Source organism: Oreochromis niloticus, linkage group LG8, assembly GCF_001858045.2.
Source record: "Oreochromis niloticus isolate F11D_XX linkage group LG8, O_niloticus_UMD_NMBU, whole genome shotgun sequence".
NCBI classification, from domain to species: Eukaryota; Metazoa; Chordata; class Actinopteri; order Cichliformes; family Cichlidae; genus Oreochromis; species Oreochromis niloticus.
In genome coordinates, this window is record NC_031973.2 from 10,982,992 (window position 1) to 11,001,955 (window position 18,964).

The 18,964-nt window shown below is 39.9% G+C and overlaps 2 protein-coding genes and 1 long non-coding RNA gene across 6 annotated transcripts in view; 1 reads left to right on the forward strand and 2 right to left on the reverse strand.

The window, feature by feature from the left end:
• Positions 1-256, reverse strand: part of ptprea (protein tyrosine phosphatase receptor type Ea) — a 57,920-nt gene extending 57,664 nt beyond the window's left edge. For 2 of the 4 annotated variants that reach the window (XM_025909516.1, XM_013269521.3), the window contains exon 1: positions 127-254. The gene's annotated coding sequence lies outside the window, so the exon portion shown is untranslated. Of the gene's footprint in view, positions 1-126 lie in introns of all 4 variants that reach the window. The other 2 variants (XM_019362506.2, XM_025909517.1) reach the window with 2 other exon arrangements.
• Positions 257-1,338: 1,082 nt separating this feature from the next.
• clrn3 (clarin 3) lies at positions 1,339-3,371 on the forward strand. The gene is made up of 3 exons (XM_003441770.5): positions 1,339-1,710; positions 2,167-2,352; positions 2,496-3,371. The coding sequence occupies exons 1-3, from the start codon at positions 1,467-1,469 to the stop codon at positions 2,771-2,773; spliced, it is 708 nt and encodes a 235-aa protein (XP_003441818.1). The 5' UTR covers positions 1,339-1,466; the 3' UTR covers positions 2,774-3,371.
• Positions 3,372-6,482: 3,111 nt separating this feature from the next.
• On the reverse strand, positions 6,483-14,470 carry LOC112847658 (uncharacterized). Its single transcript, XR_003221324.1, has 3 exons — positions 14,397-14,470; positions 6,800-6,993; positions 6,483-6,692 (listed from the first exon to the last, which is right to left on the reverse strand). It is a non-coding gene; the product is annotated as an uncharacterized LOC112847658 (long non-coding RNA).
• Between the last annotated feature and the right edge of the window lie 4,494 nt (positions 14,471-18,964).

Consider the following 18,964-nt stretch of genomic DNA (forward strand, 5'->3'; position numbering starts at 1 on the left):
TAACACGGCGTTTGACGTGACTGGGAAAATGACTGAAAATTTGGACGTTTCCCCCACCTCCTCCATATACAAGTGTCCGGGTGCAAAAAAGACGACGCGATGCCATAAAGGAATCTTATCACTCACCTTGGATGGCTTTAATATTCAGTCCTGAGCGCAGATTGTCTTGGAAAAGCCGAGGCGACGCTTCAGTGTTGCCGCCTGTCACCGGGAGGGAGGAGTTTGTGTTTACTCCAATATAACAGAACGGGCTGTCAGCAGCCGCACGGATCCTCTCTGTTTTTGGCGAAGAGAGGGAGCCGCAGTCTGGCCACAAACTTTATTACAACGTGTGTGTAGGACTTCTGCATTACAGATTCACTTTTTTTGTTTGTTTGTTACAAAGTCGTGTGGTTCCTTCTGAAGGTGTGCTTTAACTTTACAGTTAATACTAGAGATGAAACGAGGGGGATTTGTGATTTAAATGAAGTGAATTAATTATGTATCAATTTTTTGAACTGCAACAAGGGGTGATAGACCGACACAAGAGTCTTTTGGTAATATCAGCTATTTGTTTATGATAATTAAACAAATACACGTCAAAAGAATTGAATACGTCATGGTTTAGGGGAATGGAAAAAATGATTCTCTCGATCATTGTAGCTGCTTATCTGTCCTTATCAGGAGGCATGTATCCCTGAGGTTTTTAACTCCAGCCATACTGGAAAAGCAGAACACTCTTCCTGTCTATTCTCAGAAAGCAGCAAATAGCAAAAAACTGTGAAATGTGATCCACAGTGAAACACGCTTATCCGATTTCTCTTAAATTTTGACATTTTTATACTGTAAATGTGATTTATAATCTCAGTGACACTCCCGTGATAGCTTTAGTGCTTTATTGATGACGTATGCGTGTTATTAAGTGACAGCCCTCTTCCAGTAATTTTCTTTTTCATGCAAGATAAATAATTCATCTGCAATAAGTTTTATTGCCCTGCAATATCAAGGAAGGGACTTTGAAACCAAACGTTTTTTTAATAAGTGTGTGAAGTTCCTGGATTACAGGTTCGAGAATCCTTGAACGATTTTACATATTTTACATGTTTTGAAGTTGTTGGGTTTCGTTTGGCTCAGATCTTCAGGTTCATCATCTGCACTTTACAATAATTTATTTCAAAAACAAATGAACTGTATATTTCTTTTTTTACATGACAATGGCATGGCACAGGTATTATTGTTGGTAAAACAGGTGTCTCTACTATGACAACCAGCTCCATGTTTCCCTTCAAACCAAAGGTCACAGCCATAAACATGACATTTTATGACCAGCTATCTATATTCCCCTCCAACAAGGAAGGTAAATGAGAATCACTTAGAGAATCTTTAGAGGCTCAGAGGACCTTGATCTCATTCTGAGACTTCACCAGAGCTTTAGAGAAGAAACTCTGGGATTCGTGTTTAACTAGTCTAACTGGAATACAGTGATAATGCCTTCCACAAAGAAGATTCTGCATTTCATGTCCAGTGCTTTGGCTACATCTATATCTGTTGGGCTGATTGGATATGGCATGTCAGCGCAGTGGGTTAAGACAACCATGGAGTGCGCACAAAAGAATTCTAATGGATCTGCTGAGATCTACAATGGATCTGCTGAGATCACCTTGACCCTTTTTGATGGAATAATAAAGAGAGTCTCCTGCCCCCTGTTTGGAGCTACAGATGAATTTCAAGGTAATTTTCAAAAGCCCCGTTCAACCAACTAGAAACAGACTCAAACAACGATGTTCTCTCATATATCTCCGCAATGTTGGCTGTTTTTATATTAGTTTAATACATTTCAGTCGACGACACATCCTACCTTCAAGCAATGGGGAAAATTTAATTTAATTTGATTAATTTTGACCACCAGCTTCTGGTCTTACTCTAGAATCTGTGTCACTTTTAGTGTGCATAATGAAAAGAATACACTGTCAATAGTTTTTCCTTCTGACACAAGTTGTTATGATTAGAAGTCCCAGACAAATATCTCAAAATAAAGACAAATACTATCAAAACTTCCATCGTGAAGGAGAATTAGATCCTATGAAACTGCTCAGGCAGTTTTACCAGCCTCTTGTACTCAATAAACATGGAAGTTCAGTACAGCATTAAATGTAGGACCATAATGACCTGTGTTTCTGTGTTTAGTGATTCCTACATTGGCAGGAAGAGAAATTGCTCCAGTAGTCCTACAGGGTCTGGTTATATGCCTTCTTGCCCTCTGTCTGCTGTTTTCGGCATGCAGCATCCTCATCTCTCTCTACAACAGTGTCAGCAATCCTTATGAAACCTACATGGGGCCTGTTGGAGTCTACATCTGCAGCTCTCTCAGTGGTAAGTGACTGATATGTTATAGCAGTAAGCATGTTGTAGTTGCACAAGCGGAAGTGCTGGGGCATTTCCGTTAAAAAATAAGGTGTGATTTTTGTTCTATTCTTTTGTTTGTGATATTTCTAATGCTACTTTTTCTCCTGCAGCATGCTTGTCTGTGATAGTCCTCATCCTGTTTGTGGTGAACGTCACTGCGACCAATATGGCAGAAACCTTTGTAGAAACGTATACTGAGGGTTTTGCAGTAAAGCTGAAGGGAAAGGCTTCAGAGATGCAGGTAGGATATTACCTGGTCATCCCTTACACAGTGCTCTCTCTCATTGCCATTGCCTTGATCTACACATATGAACATGCAGCCTACACACGCAAAAAAGAGCAGCAGAAGCCTACAGAGGATGCACCCATGGACTTAACAATGTATTAGTGCAACAGAGACCATGAAATTTTCAATGGCACTGATATATTAAAGACTTTCTCAAGAAACCTACTGTAATGAAAGATAACTGACTGTGGTTATACACAGTAAAGTCTGGATGCACGGTAAAGCCTTGTTCATTGTATAATAGATTTATAATATTTAGGAATTGTCTGGTCGGATCAAGTACTTTACACTTAAATGTCATGTTTTCCTGTTATCTCGTTATGAGCAACAGTTATGTAATTTCAGCATTGTGATCAAATTTGATATCAAGGTATGACAGTGCAAAGTGTTTGCTGATACAGTAAAAATATTACCATGTAGATTTCTTTTCATTCATATGTTTTTGACATGAAATTCCATTCTTAAAAAATAACTATTTATTCTGTGTGTTTTTTTTTTTTTAGTTTTGTGTAATCTTTTTGGATTAAATTTACCAATTTAGTTTGTTCTTTCTTTTAAAAAAAAACCTTATGGTAATATAATCATCACAAAACATGCTTTACAGATCGTCAGGCAGACAAAACCTCAATGACTTTACTGTGTTCTGTGTCCATTAACATCAGCTCGCAAAATAAAACATAAGAAAACATGAATAAAGTGATGAGATTGGGTTGGTTTTATTTGAAAAAATGAATTTTTGCAATTTAATGTTATACATTTACTGCGGTACTGCATTACAGATTCACTACGAACAAACAAAATGATTACATTTATTGGAAAAATCTAAAGAGCGAGTCAAAAAAACGGATGAACTCACTGAGGGGGGGGGTGTTTACTGATGACTGCTGCCCTCTATCGCTGAAATTATGTAATTGCAAAGAGATGCCAACAAGTCAACAGTTTCAAACGGGAATAAAAGAAAAGGGATTTGTTTTCAGTTAAAGTCTTTCATTTGCTATTATGTATTACTGGCACAATCATTTGAAGGCTCGAATTTACCTTTAGGGGGGAAAATTAAGGTGCACCCAGTCTACCCAACATGGGCTAGACCACTGGTACCCAACTTTTTATTGGTTCTGGTCCACAGACCTGCCAATAAACTTGATAACTGAAAAGCAGCATGTGTTCTGTGACACTTATTTCTTCAGTCAGTTTCTATATTAGCTTTGGTTCTCCCTGTTTCAGCCACCTGCATTTATCTAACTACTGTTTCCACTTGGAGTCAGTGTGAATATATATTTACATCACACATAATTATTTATTCTACTTTTCAGTAAATGTGCTTTACCAGCAGGTAACTACACAGTTACTTACCTTCTGAATTACTACAGAGGGCATATGGATTACCTTACTTACCTTCATCAACTCATGGCTCATCAGTGAAGCAGTGCTTAAGTTGAGCCCTTTAAACTCCAGTGATGCATTGCATCTTAACTGTATCCTTTTCCACATGAGACCTACTACAGAAACCCCTGATGAGAGATAAAGATTTATTACTCAACTGTTTAAGACATTTCAAAGGGCTGGAAAAATCGCAGCCAATGCTGACCAACGTATTGATGGTTACAAAGCTTGCAGATTTTGTAAAAGCATAGATCACAGATAGATCTTGCTGAGAGTTGGCGCCTATTGTCTCCTGGATCTTCGGGCATTCTCACAGCTGTGATTCACATGGCTGTGTTGACATGAGAGCAAGGGTGAGGTGTCCTGTTACCGTTTCCCCTGTCCCATCACTCAGGGCCTAAAGTCTGTTTGGACATGCCCTTTGCAGCACCTCTCAGCCCTGCAACGCCTTCTACCTGCCTTCAAAAGAACCACTCTTCCTTAAAGTCTCACACTTCAAGGGACCTGTGGAAGGATGCAGCAATTTGCTTTTCTGTCATCAGCGTGAATATGTATTAAATTTCATGCATTTGCATGCTTTCTGCAGCGATTCAGAGACATATCAGGTCTGACAGAAATTCTGTTAGTAGAGCAAAAAAAATGAGCATGCTTTTGGCGGTGAAAAAAGCCAGTTTTTAGTCTATAAAACAGTCATTACCTTTCAAATTGTAGCTTGTGTTTTATAACATGCCACCAAATAGCTCCTGCCAAATATCCTTCTTGCAGAGTGATGTAGACTGACTTAAACCTGCAGCTGTGACAAGGACACAGTGTGAAGTTGCGACAGGTTGTGTTCTCCAGAGGAAGCCACGTCAAAGCATGTTTCAGCACAAAACCGCCTGCTGTGAAGATGACAAGCCCTTCACAAGAAAGCACGGATTTGCCAGCCATTAGAGACCCTTTTAGTTTATGTTTTACTTTAACTCTGACGGAATGCAATAAACCTGTCTTGATCTCTAAAATGATTATTTATTTATTTATTGTCAGTTAGCAAATATATATACAGCTTCAATCACACTTTCACTTTCAGTCATTTCAAGTTGATACACAGCAGAATTCCTCAGTTCTGAACATCAGCTGGTTTAACAGCAGCCAGAGGAGAGATGTTTAACTGTAACTATTACCGCTCTTCCTCTCTGTGCACCGAGGCGTGGAATAGCTCGGTTGCTAATAACGGATTCTTCTTGCCGTTTGCTGTGCAAACACTGACTGAATAAAATCAGTGATGGGCGGTAATCTCTTCCTCTCTGCATACTCTCGGTCTCAGAGCTGACCAGAATGGATAAACCTGGGATTAGGCAGAAGCCCTAAGCCCTGACCACTCACTCTGTGTGATAGGATTAAAGCAGAAACTTTCGTACCTGTGAAACATTATCCACTAAGGTCCTGAATTACAGAGGCCTGTGAAACAGACACCTCCAGCTGCGGGGAAGTGGGGGCACACATTCAGCCATGTCGAGTAAACGGTGGTAGGCCATGGTAGAACGGGGGAAGGCCTGGTCGCTTTCCACTTTTAGGAACATATTTCTGACAAGTGAGCAGTATGGTGAATACATGTAGGAATATAAAACGTTCCACTCTATTGGAGAACTCAAACTGCTTTATACAACATGTTATATTCACTCATTATTTTGTACAAGTATTTTTTCTACATCTAAGACTAAACGTTGACACACATTCAAACCACCAATCTTCTGATTAGCTCATGACCTGTTCTACCTCCCAAACCACCACCAAATAATAATGATAATAATAATAATAATGAGAAGAAGAAGATGAAGAAAGAAAAACATTCCAAGAACCAAGTGGTACAAACAAAATAATAAAGCTTATCAACTTGAAAAAATAGAGTCATGCGCCAAGACTCGATTATTTGATGGCGTGATTACAGTGGCGTGACTTTTTTCCTTCCACTGCGGCAGTAAGGTAGGTGCGCCTATCAAGGTGTGCCTCCCTGTTCCGTTTCTCTATGATGTAATGAACTTTTATAGCACTGGTGCTGTCAACTGATATGATATCTTAGCAACGCCTATAATACAGCAAGACATATTTTACAACACACACGTTACTTAAAAAGCTCTATATTTTTTAAACACTTCTTTTTCTATACTTTAAGCTGACATTTTTGTGACTTTTTATAAAGCAGTTTTCTACACATAATGTTTGTTGTTTAATTAACTAAAATTAATTGGGGTTTTTTTTTAATAAACTGTATTTTATGAATTTGTTTTGCCGACACAGAAAAGCAGCTCTACATGTGATTTCAAAATTGTTTTTTTAATGAATTTGGTTAAGTTTGATTTTAAGACATTTTAATCGATGCGTATGGCTTTGAGTCTGCCTTGCTGTGATCATAAGGTGTTCTCACACTCAGCTCGACTGTGTGATATTGGAAGGCAGGCTGGTTTCTTACTTATCTCCATCATTAATCTTAATTTGTCAGAGAAGGCTGAGGTGAAGGTGGCGGGAAAAAGAGAAGAAGGAGGAGGAGGAGGGCTGAAAGGTAATTGCACCCCTGCTGCTCCATTATGGTGTCATTCCTCTGTTAACAGAAGATAAGATCTTCCCCAAATCACCTGAAGCCAATTCTCCACTTTACCTGCAGAGACAGAGAAAAGGGGAAAAAGACAGAAAGGGTTTTTGGCTCTGTCTCGCACAACCAGCGATGGAGACAAATTGATTTAGTCACTCTGTGTAGAGTCTTACTGGCCATTCTGTCTGTACGGTATTTGTATCTATGCCTACAATATGCAAATTGTTGACATGTTACAACCAGAGTGATGGATGGATGGAGGGCTGAGCACTTTCTCTGTCCCATGCCGCTTGACATGATGGTTGATTAATGTGGTCTTGATTGGCGGGTGCGATCACTGGTTCAAGGGAGGATGGATACATTTAACCTACTGACACAACACAAGGTTCAGTTGAATTGGAGCCATTTGACCCAGACACAGAATGAAACAGTTAACATCAACAACAGTCAGTCAATCTCATAGGGCATTTTTTTTTCACTAAAGGACATGGCAGGACTTTCAGATACTGTTCATCTACTGTAGATAGGTTTTTACCTCCATATGTCGAGTTTCCTCAATTTTTTAAGGACACACTGCACACCATGACAGGATATGTTAAGTTTTTGCCTAATAGTTCTTTGGGAATCAACTTGTTGGTGCAAAAATACTCTTTTACATCTGTAAAACTTTGATATCTGTGACAGGCTGCTAATAAGAAAGTATCTGAAGACACCATTTAAAATTGGTTCTTTGCTAAGATGTTTTATATCCCTTGAGTATGGTGTCTTTTTTATCCTTCTTATCGTTGAATGATTCATGATTCATTCACTGGCAGTGACATAACAAACAAAAACACATTGTTCTGAAAATGGTCAAGTACAACGACTGGAATAAAGAATTAAAAAGGAGTCAGTGTCCAAAGAAGAAGTCCAAAAGACTTTAAGAAAGACCACTTTTTAAATTAAAGGACAGTCTGTTTCCTTGGAAATAAAATATGAAGAGATGAGTGGTGGCTCAAGACTTTCGCACAGTACTTTGTATCTGTCAAGAAACTTTTCTTTACTTGAATTCTAATGGATATATAGCACACATTGCTTCTCTCCCAAAAGTCACTGAATTTTTAAAACAAAATACACCAAGTCTACATAATAACACATTTTTCACGGGTGGAAAACCTTTCAGGATAGTGAGGTACTCAAGCACAGCTCAAGGGGGCAGCATACAATAACTAGATCAACTGAATGAAACAAACCCCTTGACACCTTTGTTACCATAGATGCAGATTTGTAGCCAAATAACCAGGAATTGATTATGGGCATAGCTTTTAATTGTTATACTTTTTGCATTAAATCACATTTAAGTGTAAATAACTTTAACTATATATGCGGAATAGGCTTGTGATGTTGCAGAAAACATGTGGGATCTTAGCAGTTTTTCATTCCCTTCCATGTTTTCACTTTTGAGGTTATTCTCTTTCTCAGTGAGATATTAGAAGTCTCCTGTGTGAAGGAGCAGCCCTAAGAGTCACTGGAGTGGGACACAAATCCATAGATCATAAACACTCAGCTGTAATTCTGACACGCCGTCACAGATAGCAAGCTGCTCTCCAATCCATATGGTCATAAAATTACAGAGATTCCAGCAGTCTGCACCCTTGGACAGCACATATAAATTCTCGCCTGCCTTACAGTATTTTCTTACCCTGGTTTGGGAATGAAACACTTTTCTGTGCAAAGGATCTGTGCAGTTTAGGCAAAAAAAATGTGCAAAAGCAATGCAAGATTTAAGGCAACAAATAATACATGCAGGAAAAAAAGTTGTTTCTTATATTTTAATGTCCAAATAATAGTTTAATTTGCTTTTTTTTAATCCATGTTGAACTGTCAAAGCTCTCAAAATAGCATGTGATCGGCTCCTGTCAAGGCTCTCAGAGCCTCTGAGTGTGTTTTACAGAAGCCAGATGGGGAGAAGTACCAGAATAAAGTGCATCAAGTGCCCCCTATTGTGCTTCATGAATGGATTAAAGGATTTGCAAAGGTCTGTCATAAGGCCTTCAATCATTGCCACACCTGCCTGAAATTTACAGCACCGACTGTAGGGGGGGAAAAAAGCCTTTGAGCTGTTGTCACAAGGAGTATAACTTAATCTGTCAAGTCATTCAGCTTAACATCAACACCTTGAGCAACAAGAGCAGAGATTTAAACCATGACATAAGACACTGCAGATTATCACAGCGCCTCAGTCGATGAAGTTTATGTTTGGGAATGCTGCTGCAATTCAATACTTTCACACTCCATTATTCATCAGGTTTTCCACCTCTCGTCTGCTGAGTCGCTGTGGCATTTTAACTTGTGATGCAAAGCCTTGAAAGCTGCAATCACGCGTCTGTCTTTCTAAAAAACAGAGGTTCTTTGAATTAAGTCGAACTTGATATTGCTTTTTAGATTTCTAACTCCTGCATAAGAAACAATGCAGCTTCTCTTCAGGAGACAATGTTCCGTGTCAGATGCGGAGACACGGTGTCTGAGTGCTGGACTGATCAGAAATCCTCAGGGCTGATTGCATGTACATGAAACAATTTGTCAGCCAATATAACCGACTGACCTCTTGCTGACCACAGCCATGACCTTTATCCACTAAAGGATAAATGGAGCTAAATTCAATATTCTTTTTGAAGTTATAGCCTGACCAGAAATAAATAAACTCTTATATTTCGATGTGAAACAACTGACATAGACAAAGCATAGACAGCATAAAGCAATTGGCTGTATGTCCCCTGTTTCCCATTCTACCACTCGTTCACTGATTCTCAGCTCTGTCTGAGCTATCAAGCAAAAAGCAAAATGATGTTGGAAACCTCCATCTTTAATTTACAGTTGAAACCACCATCTTTAACATACAGTCTATGTTAAGAATCAGGAGTGGTGGCTTCGTGCAACAGCAAAACAAAAATAAATTTTTAAAAAAGTTACTCTGTAAGTAGGTTGTTCGAAGCAAGTCAAAGCCCATTTTGTACATATAATACCAGACTGATCAGCTAGGCCAATGTTAGTATTTTTAACAAAAAATGCAATAGGTTTGAAGTGATTTGCAGTGGTTTGCCCACCAGATAGCAATGGCAAACTAATTGTTTAACATGAAATCTGTAACTTGGTTCTGAAATCTGAAAGTGCTTCTCTGTGTGTTAATGTCATGATACATGAGTATTGGATTTTTGAAACAATTCCAGTGTCAGCTTCAAAAATCAGTTGCCACATGCACACATGAAGCGAGGCATGAAAAAATATGCACAGGAACATACACACGAAACACAAAGATTAAATAGGAAAAACTCTCAGCCATGTGCAAAATATATTTAAAGCAGTCTAAACAAAAGCTGGATTTTTTTTGTGCTTTTCCCTAAAAAACAACAGCCAAAAGTAATAATGGTGGAGATAATGCTCCCCGACCTTTCTTCACCCTCTGTGTCAACTCATCACCTCCTAGTTGGATGTCAACGAAGGGAAGAAGAGCAGAGAGGGGTGAAGTGGGAAAAAGGGAGAAGGGGAGCGGGCTGGCAGGAGATGGATGGGGGTGGGTGAAGGGATCACCTTGCCAAATCCGCTGTGAAGGTCTCTGTTCTGTGCACTTAGTGTAGCAGCCGGAGCCAACACCTAGCAGGGTGTAGGTCTCCCTGGGGCGACACTCAGGCCCCGGCCTCCCTGCCATTGTCATCTGTCCGTCTCTCAGCCAGTCTCTCCATCCACAAATCTTGCCTGGAGGAAACTTACTTCCTCCTTCTGCATTCTTCCTCCCTCCATTACCCCCAGGAGGAGCAGGAGATGTGTTGGAGGGAACTCCCATGCAGGGTCAAGGGAGTATCGATGTCGAATCCTTAGTGTCCGCGTCTTACCACTAATAGGAATATCTATCAAACAATATCAGACATAATAAACGAGAAAAAGCGAAATCTTTTTCCTCATATCTTCACATTATTTCAACTGCTGAATGTATGCCGGTGACATAAGAGTGATAAGATGTAATCACACCTCACTGACTGGAATGGCAAATATGTCATCATCCTGAGACGGGGTCTAACCGGGCCATTTCAATGAGTGCACCCATGTCAGGGTGATGTATGGATGCAGTAACACAACCTCTGTGGAGGCATAGGGGGGGAAATGCTGCACTGCCAACCTGCTTCTCAGATCCTGAGCAGGAGAATGGGGGCTGCATGTAAACATTTAAGACACGTCACTCATTTCTCCTCTGATGATTTATAGCCAGCCTGGATGCTCACCCTACCAGTACTCATGTGTAAAAATCTGACAGAAAGCCCCACTAGGGGTCTAAATTTATATAAAATCTTACATATAAATAATAGTAATGAAAATAGACATCAGCTAAATAGAAAGGTCAGCCATTCTGCTTTTAACACTCTGGAATACACCTTCAGAGGTTTGTCTGACAAAACCCTGCCCTTTGGCTGGTTATACATTTTGTGAAGCTTGGCCCTGTTCTCTTAATGGAAATGGCTTGGGAACTCATTTGTGAGTAACAGCAAGGAAAAAAACTAAGTCCTGGAGGAATTTCTTCCCCTGGGGATCCTTAAGTGATGTCCATCTCCTCTCAGTCATTCAGAGCTGAAACAGGAGAATGTGCCTGACACTTTGAGAGCTCTTAATCAGGATCTCTTAAGAAATCTGTTTTATCAGAATCCCAGTGTGTGTTTAAAGATTCAGAAAGGCAATTAGCCATGCAGATAGTCCATGTTTTATTTGAGTATGATTTTTTTTTAATGTGCTCACTCCTGTTTTTGGACTGTTGTCCTGTCAGTGTGCAGAGTGCACATTTGCATTGTGACCAAAAGGCTGCAAAAGATTTTCCTGAAAAATAAAATATCGCTCTCTGAAAATTTTGAATGCGGTGAACATCACAAAGTATTAGCAGTGGAATTCCAATTGAAGTACAAGCCATTAAATTTGCATAAGGCAAATATAAGATCTGATCTTTTAAATTCCGGTTTTCTGAATTTATTTTTAGTTCACAGCATAAAATAGTCAGGAAAAAATTTTTACTGTTTAAAAACTCCTTTAAAGAGAAACAACTGGTCAAATCACTAGCTTTATAGTTACTCTAATTTTAATCAGTGACACAACCTGCCCAGCAGAGGTCCCCAACCCCTTTCCTCCCTCTAAACAGAAACCAAAAACCTCACCATGCCAAAGCAGCATAGAGACAGAGGATCCTAAAGCACAATAAAATCGGAGATGTATGGGAACCATTGAGGTAGAAATGTCTGCAGTGATTTATCCCAGCGTGCCTTTCCCAGTTTCGACTCAGACATGCCTACATGTGAAGATTTAAATGTGAGATACAGGTGAGGGAATTCAAGATGACCCCGACTGAAACTATGAAATATGGGAGCATAAATGTACATTCTGTCAAAGAGGGTAAAATATCATGTGGGTAACACATACTGTACCATAGAATGAACCCCTGCCAGCTCCTGGAACAGTGCCCAAACTGTGATCTAGGAGTATTTGCTTGCTGTATTCTCAAAAATTTGCTAATTTTATACCCCGCCCCCCAGAATGAATCTCTAGTTCATTACCTGGATAACACCAGCAGTAAAACAGTTCAGTAGGTGACTCCAAACATTACTGTCTGTGCTTTTTTAAAGGCTTTCTAATCCTTTAAGTATGACACAAATACTTAACAAAGGAATGCTTCTTCTCTGTGCTTAAGCACAACCTGCTGAGAAGAGGCTTCTACTTGCCATAAGATGTCAAAATAATCAGCTCAAAATGCTCAGGAGCTGCTTAGCCTCAAAGAGCTGGTCATGATTTGTGACAAAGCCAGCGTGTGTAACCAGGAAAACAAGGTCGGTGCGAACCAACAGTCATAAAATAAACAGCCAAACACAGACTGGGTGAAACATATAGCTTCTAAACAGGTTTTCCAATCTTTTCTGACAATTTATAGAAAAAACTGATTATTGATGGCAGTTCTGATTTTGATTGTCCCATTTTTCGAAGTTACATTTTTCTCTTGTTCTTAACTCTTTATTTTGTGTTTTTTAACAGATGCATGAACTTGACTCATTTTGCAAGTTGAAGTCAAGCACATAACTTTTTACATTATGAATGACTTCAATTCTAAACTGCAGCAGAGGTGACCATCGCCCATGAAGGTTATTAGAATATAAAATTTCTCGAGCCATCCCCTATGTGAATCTCCGACGCTGTTTACTGTAAAGTCGATCCTGACATGCAGGTGCTCTTCCCTCTAACTGTGTTGTAGGAAAGTGAGAAAAGGATTGCATGTAATCCACACCTGAGAGAGGAAAGCAGATTTTCTCTAAATTTAAATAATCACTTCATACGCAGATCTTGTTAAGCAATCTCAGGCCAATGCTTTAATTTAGCCTGAGAATCTTCTTTCCCCCATGCAGATATTCATTCAATAAGTTCATATCTGACTTATTTAACAGCCTTTCACTGCAGAATGAATGAGCATATGGGCTCTGTTGGAAAGTCTTGAGATATATGATATTGACTTTGGCAGAGGAGTGTAATCAAATAAGCGCTATATATCTTTTCTTGCACTGACAGTTTTCCCAGCTCTGGCATGAGCCTGGCTTTTAATCAGAAACAACAGCGTACACCCGATCAGGCTTTTCACACCAGAACCAGGGCAGTGTCGTGCTGCTACAACATCAACATTATCTCAAAATACCAGTTTTTGCCCATAATATCTGGAGCCTTTTTTGGGTTATCTCAGTAAATGAGCAATCCAATTTATGGAACGCACACACACATAGGCTTTCATGCATCTGCAGTCAAAAACACATGCAATTATTGCTTCTATTACATTCATGAGCAACATGCTTCATCTGAAGATCATTTTAAACAGTCTGCTGTCTCTGAGGTCTATCCGTGCACTTTAGCAGGTGGCTCTTTTCATTAAACGTAAATGCCTGATGGCTGTGCTGTTCATTAAAGGCTGTCCAGTAATATAGGCCTTAGATGATTGCCCCTGCAGTGGTTAAATATAGTGGTTGGACAAGGCCTCTGCCACCGTGTAATGAAAAAAGTCAATAGAGCCGGGGCTATTACGCTGTCAGCGCTCATACCATTACAGACCATTAAAAACATCACAACTCTCTGATTCATCCTCATTATATTTATTGGATAGATGGCTTGATCTAATTGTAGAAGCAGTCCAACCCCTGCATAGTTCAACATGTGTCATCCATGTGTAGCCATGCAGGCACTCTGTGTTACTGAATATAGCACAGAGGGTCTGATCAATTCAAAACAAAGATGTGCAAATATGATATATTTAGACTTTTAAAGATGTGGAACCTGCACCGTTTTTGTGTTCATTCCATAAAACAAGAGGACAAGGCTGTAAATTTAGTCATTAGTGCGGGACCCACACAAGCTCCCAGTGTTGACATGTACGCACAGGGAAGTGTGCCTGGCTTATTTAACAGAACGGAAATTAACCTCTTGTCACCTTCCCTTAATCACAGTCTTTCCACAGCGCTATGCATCCACTTTTGACACTGCTGGACTACAAAGGCTACCGTTTCCAAAGGGTGCCTTAAAAATCCAGCTACACATGCCTCAACACCAGAGAAGTCCTGAGATAAACCCAAACAAAGCATCCTCTGACTGCTCATTTGTGAAGGTCATTAATGTCTAATCATATTTAAATGACTCTCACAGAGGCGTCTGAGCAGATCACCAGTATGCAGATGGGGGAAGAGGGGAACTTGCCCTCCAGGACTTGTTCTTTTGTCTTACCTCCTGGTTTGAATCCCCTGTGGGACTGTAGACATGTCATGACACATCAGCCTGCAGACAGAGAGCTACCTGACTGGGACAGGGATTGATACTACAGCAGACTGGCAGACTACCTTTATAGACACCCCCTAGACCCACCCCCACCAAGCCACCTACACACACATACACTCACACACACTGTGATTTAAATGTTGAACACAAGAGCTATTAGCATAATGATAAGATGTAGTGACACCTCCCTTTGAATTCTACCAGGTAGCCTGGAAGCCGAGTGTAATGAAAGGGATGATTATATAATTTATACAGGGAGGGGCACTGACAGCTAAACAAAGCTATTCGGCTAAGGTCTGACATACCTACCTAATTAAGACAGTAGGCCATCAGTCTTGATGTCCCTGTCAGAGATTTGATCACTGGCAGTTTAAAATAAATAAAAATGAGTGTCGTCCAACAGTTTTTAATAGCCCATAAGACACATAGTGTGTATATTTTTTTCAAATGCAAAGAAAACTACATTGTATTCTTCTGGACTAAAGAAGCCTGAAGAAAACAGTATTATGCCGTCACAATCATTCACTTATTCATTGGCTTTTCTCAGCTTTCCTAATGTTTTAACAACAGTTTCAAATCCTGCTTCACACTGAGATTAGTGGAAAAAAACAAGCCCCTTTAATAGGATACACTATAGGTCATAATGCAACATATAATAAAACAAATCACTAATGAACATAAAACGTCCACACTTTGTTACACACATTTAATTTGATTAATTATTTTCTAATTGTATTGATTTTTTTTTCTTTTATTTGAAAATAGAATTTTATATAAATCACACTATGAATAAACCTTAAGGATAGAAACAGGAGTGAACGTTTGGTAAGCGTATCACTGAATTTGAGACTTTTGGCACACAGTAAAAGAAAAAATGATTTTTAAAAAGCTGCTTTCCGTGTTTTATTGGATAATAGAAAATGTAACTAACAGATGAAAAACACCTTTGTTGATTGTTTTGATTATTTTTTGCCATATTATTAAAACCAAACAGACCTCAAATCTCAAAATTAACTAACACTGCAAGAAAAACACACACACAGCTGGCTGAACACGACACTGCGGGATTATCTAAGTCCTACAAATCACTAAACGTTTTTTTTTAAATCACAAAGTATAATTATACTCCGACTCTCAGCTCCATCCACTGTAATTTTTGTAATTTATGCGAAGCTCTCATCTGTGTCTCTTAAAAAGCGAGTATTTCTTTAATGCTTGTTTTGTTTTTGTTGTTTGACTCCCCTAAGATAAATCTGCTGTAGTCAAACCAAGGGCATGAGAATGGCCCATTAAATGGCACAATAATCAGCACACCTCTCGATGTCATTAGCTAAATACAGCTCTACCCCGTCACTGTTTTAATTGCTCCTTTGTGTCCCTCAGATTATCTCAGGCTTGTAAAAACCCATTTTCTCTCATGCTGAATAAAAAAAGGCCTCTTTGTTAAGTGGGGGCATGTCAACACACTTCTGTGGATGATGTTGGCCTCTCAGCTCTGCTGTCAGCATCGGTGTTGAGCGGACAGACACACATAAAAACATGCATGGATGCGCGTGTGCATCCTGAATTATGTCACAGTGCTGGAATGCCATCACATGACAAGGGGGAAGAGACTGTATTAAATGAGTTAGAGCTACACGGCATTGGAGCAAGACACACAAAAATAACACACAGACACACAGTTTGCTTGTTACATACAACACAACATGGGCAGCAGTGCCACACTCACTGCAATTCAGCGTGTTAATTGAGAAGCTTTTGCAGCAGCAGCAGAGAAGACTTTCTATCCCGGCAGCGTGCAAACTGTTTGGGGTTGATAGACTTCAATACCAGAGTCAACACATAGCACTTGCTGTGTGCTGATGCTTGTTTAAACACTTATCTGGCAAACATGTGTCTTCTTTCTGCTTCTTGGATTGCTGCTGCACAAGCCAAGCTGATTTTCATATGACTAGTGTCTCTCTATTTCCCCAAAACAGGAGAAAAAGTTTTTAATATTTTACAATATTAAACGGGGGAACAATCCTTGATCTGTATGTTAAACTACAGAAACAGAAACTTTAGTGTGTCAAGAATCATCAGCAATAAAACAATAAATGTTGATAGTAATGACTGATTGTGCGATTGAGGTGTAATTACCTTCTTAAGGGGGTGATCAACCTATTAAAGTATTACATCTTGTTGATTAAAGCAGTTTAAAAGCACGGCCTTTCTTTCCCTCCCCTTTAAGATGATAGCAGCTGGCTTAGAAGTGAGCCAAGGCCTTGAAGTGTGGGCTGGGATTAGTGGCAAACACAAAAGGAGCATTTGAAGGGGGCATGCCTGTCTCTTTTGAAAGCCTATCATTTAGAGCCTTCAGCCATAGATCATCTGCAGTTTACAAGGTGAAAACTTTAAATGTTGATCATACCCATTATTTGACTCTGTGAGGGGTGCGTTTGATGGTTTAGGCCAGGGAAGGCTCCAAAGGTCTCCGAGGTTCAGTCTGTCTCCCCGCTCCTGTCTCTCTATTGGTATGCATCCCTCATAATAGAGGGAGGAGGCAGGGGGTCTCATTAGGGGCCGGGGGAGAGCTGTTCTGGGAGGGAGCAGTCGATGAATTCCTCGGGGCAGATGCACCATCATCACACAGCAGTGAAGCTGAAGAAAGGAACATGGGAAGCAGGTGAAACGAAATAATTCTCACTGGCGTTCTGCAAACTTTCGCGCAGCAAAACACAACTCGCAAAAACACAAAATGCCTTGCAGGAAGACATGTCTCGAAATACACAAGTGCTCCAGGTGGGCTGCGTCTTTTAACAGCGGGAACTTCATCCGATGTGACTTTCAAACTGAGAGATGGCTTCCTTTAGAACTACTGACAATGACTGACAAGTGGAACAGAGGTAGCTATTTTGAGGATCCCCTGAGTACCAAATGATGACCTGACTTCCGTCTTGCCACCAAAAGTCCAGGCTGGAGTAAGTTAAATGAATTCCCTCTGGGTAGCTACTTCCTCTGTTATCTGTCACCACTTCCTGTCTGTAAGGGGCAGGTAATGACAGCATGCAGGTGCTGCAAGCCGGGTGGTATCACTACAAAGTGTCAGAAGCACAAAACATGCTATTTTTCCCTAAAACAATAATACATTTTTTAATTTCTTGTTCAAATGCATCCATGTGCTCAAGCAATCACGATACCAAGTTTTGTGCGAGGTCAGATGCACCCTTATCATGTGAAAGTAGTCCCTGAACCAGGCTAAAATGATTACACATTGGCTGTTACTCAGATATTTGCTCTGCTGCACTGCACATAGAAATTGATGTTCCACGAACCCTGGATATTGTTCTCGGAAGGTCACGGTTTGGAATTTCATGTAAGTGATGAATGGTTGCAGATTCACCGAGAGGCTTATGAGTAAGTCTTTCAGTGTACTGAGATAATCAGGAAATATAGCTGAAAAAATATTCCGCTGGGATACTTGTAATTTTTTTTCTTCTTTAATTACTAACGGTTGGCTTCAAGCGAGCCAGAAATGCACCTAAAACTTGTTAGAAGCATCAAGTGATTGAAGCGAGCTTTCTTTTCTGGATTTCCAGCAGTGTGTAAAACCACTGCCATGGTTTGTTATGACAAAGGTCACGGATAAAGGATGATCTGCCTACAGTTCCCTAATGCGAGAACAAAGACTTTGTCAAAATATATTCCAGCAGTAGAGTGAGCAGGGGATAGGTTACATTGTTTTGGGGATAGGTTTTCCAGACAGAGTGATGTGAAGACAGGTCCTGGCTGTGGATTTACTGGGACTCGTTCTAGTCTGTTAATCCTTGTATCTCTTTGACTCTTTCAGCAGGTTCCTCAGCTGGAAAGCCTCATGGGGCTCCGAAGTGGCTTCCTTTCCTGTGTTCGCCATTAATTTCCAAATGAGCCAGTTTCCACTGCTGAAAAGAGGAAAAATCAAGATTAAAATAATCTCAGGAAATTCCATGCACGTGAAGAAAAATACCAAATCAACATGGTGCAAAAACAAGTTGAGAAAATCTATTTTTTCCAATCTTTGATAGGACTTAACAGCTGCTTATAATATACTAAAATCAGATTTTTTTTTACAAAATTAGAAAAGAAATGGAAAAAAAAACACTACATGAAGACTTTCTCAAGTGTGGTTAGAATAGTTGCCTTGACACTTTCCATGTGCTCTCAATAGCTGAACAATTTGCACTGAGATGACTTGTTCTGTATAAAATCATCCATATGGCTGCTCATCCGGAGCCAGGATCCCATGCTATTATCGGCTCAAACATCAGTCTTTTTATGGGCCTCGGACGGGGAATGATGAAACCGAATCAGGTCATGCCAATTGATAGACATTCTCCTCAGCTATCACTTGCACACACAGTCCTTTTCAAGTAAAGTCTAGAGAGCTGCCTCTATCTTTACAGGTGTAGCGTTGCTTCCCCAGAAGCTGTCATCATATTGTTCAATGAAATATTTAACTTCCTCAAGAGATTGAGCTGTAATATAAGAAATCATCCCTA

Bases quoted from the DNA above. Each gene is read 5' to 3' on its own strand.
- clrn3 (XM_003441770.5), top strand. From the start codon at position 1,467: ATGCCTTCCACAAAGAAGATTCTGCATTTCATGTCCAGTGCTTTGGCT. The intron at 1,711-2,166 runs GTAATTTTCAAA...TTCTGTGTTTAG, and splicing joins AGCTACAGATGAATTTCAAG to TGATTCCTACATTGGCAGGA. The intron at 2,353-2,495 runs GTAAGTGACTGA...TTTCTCCTGCAG, and splicing joins CATCTGCAGCTCTCTCAGTG to CATGCTTGTCTGTGATAGTC.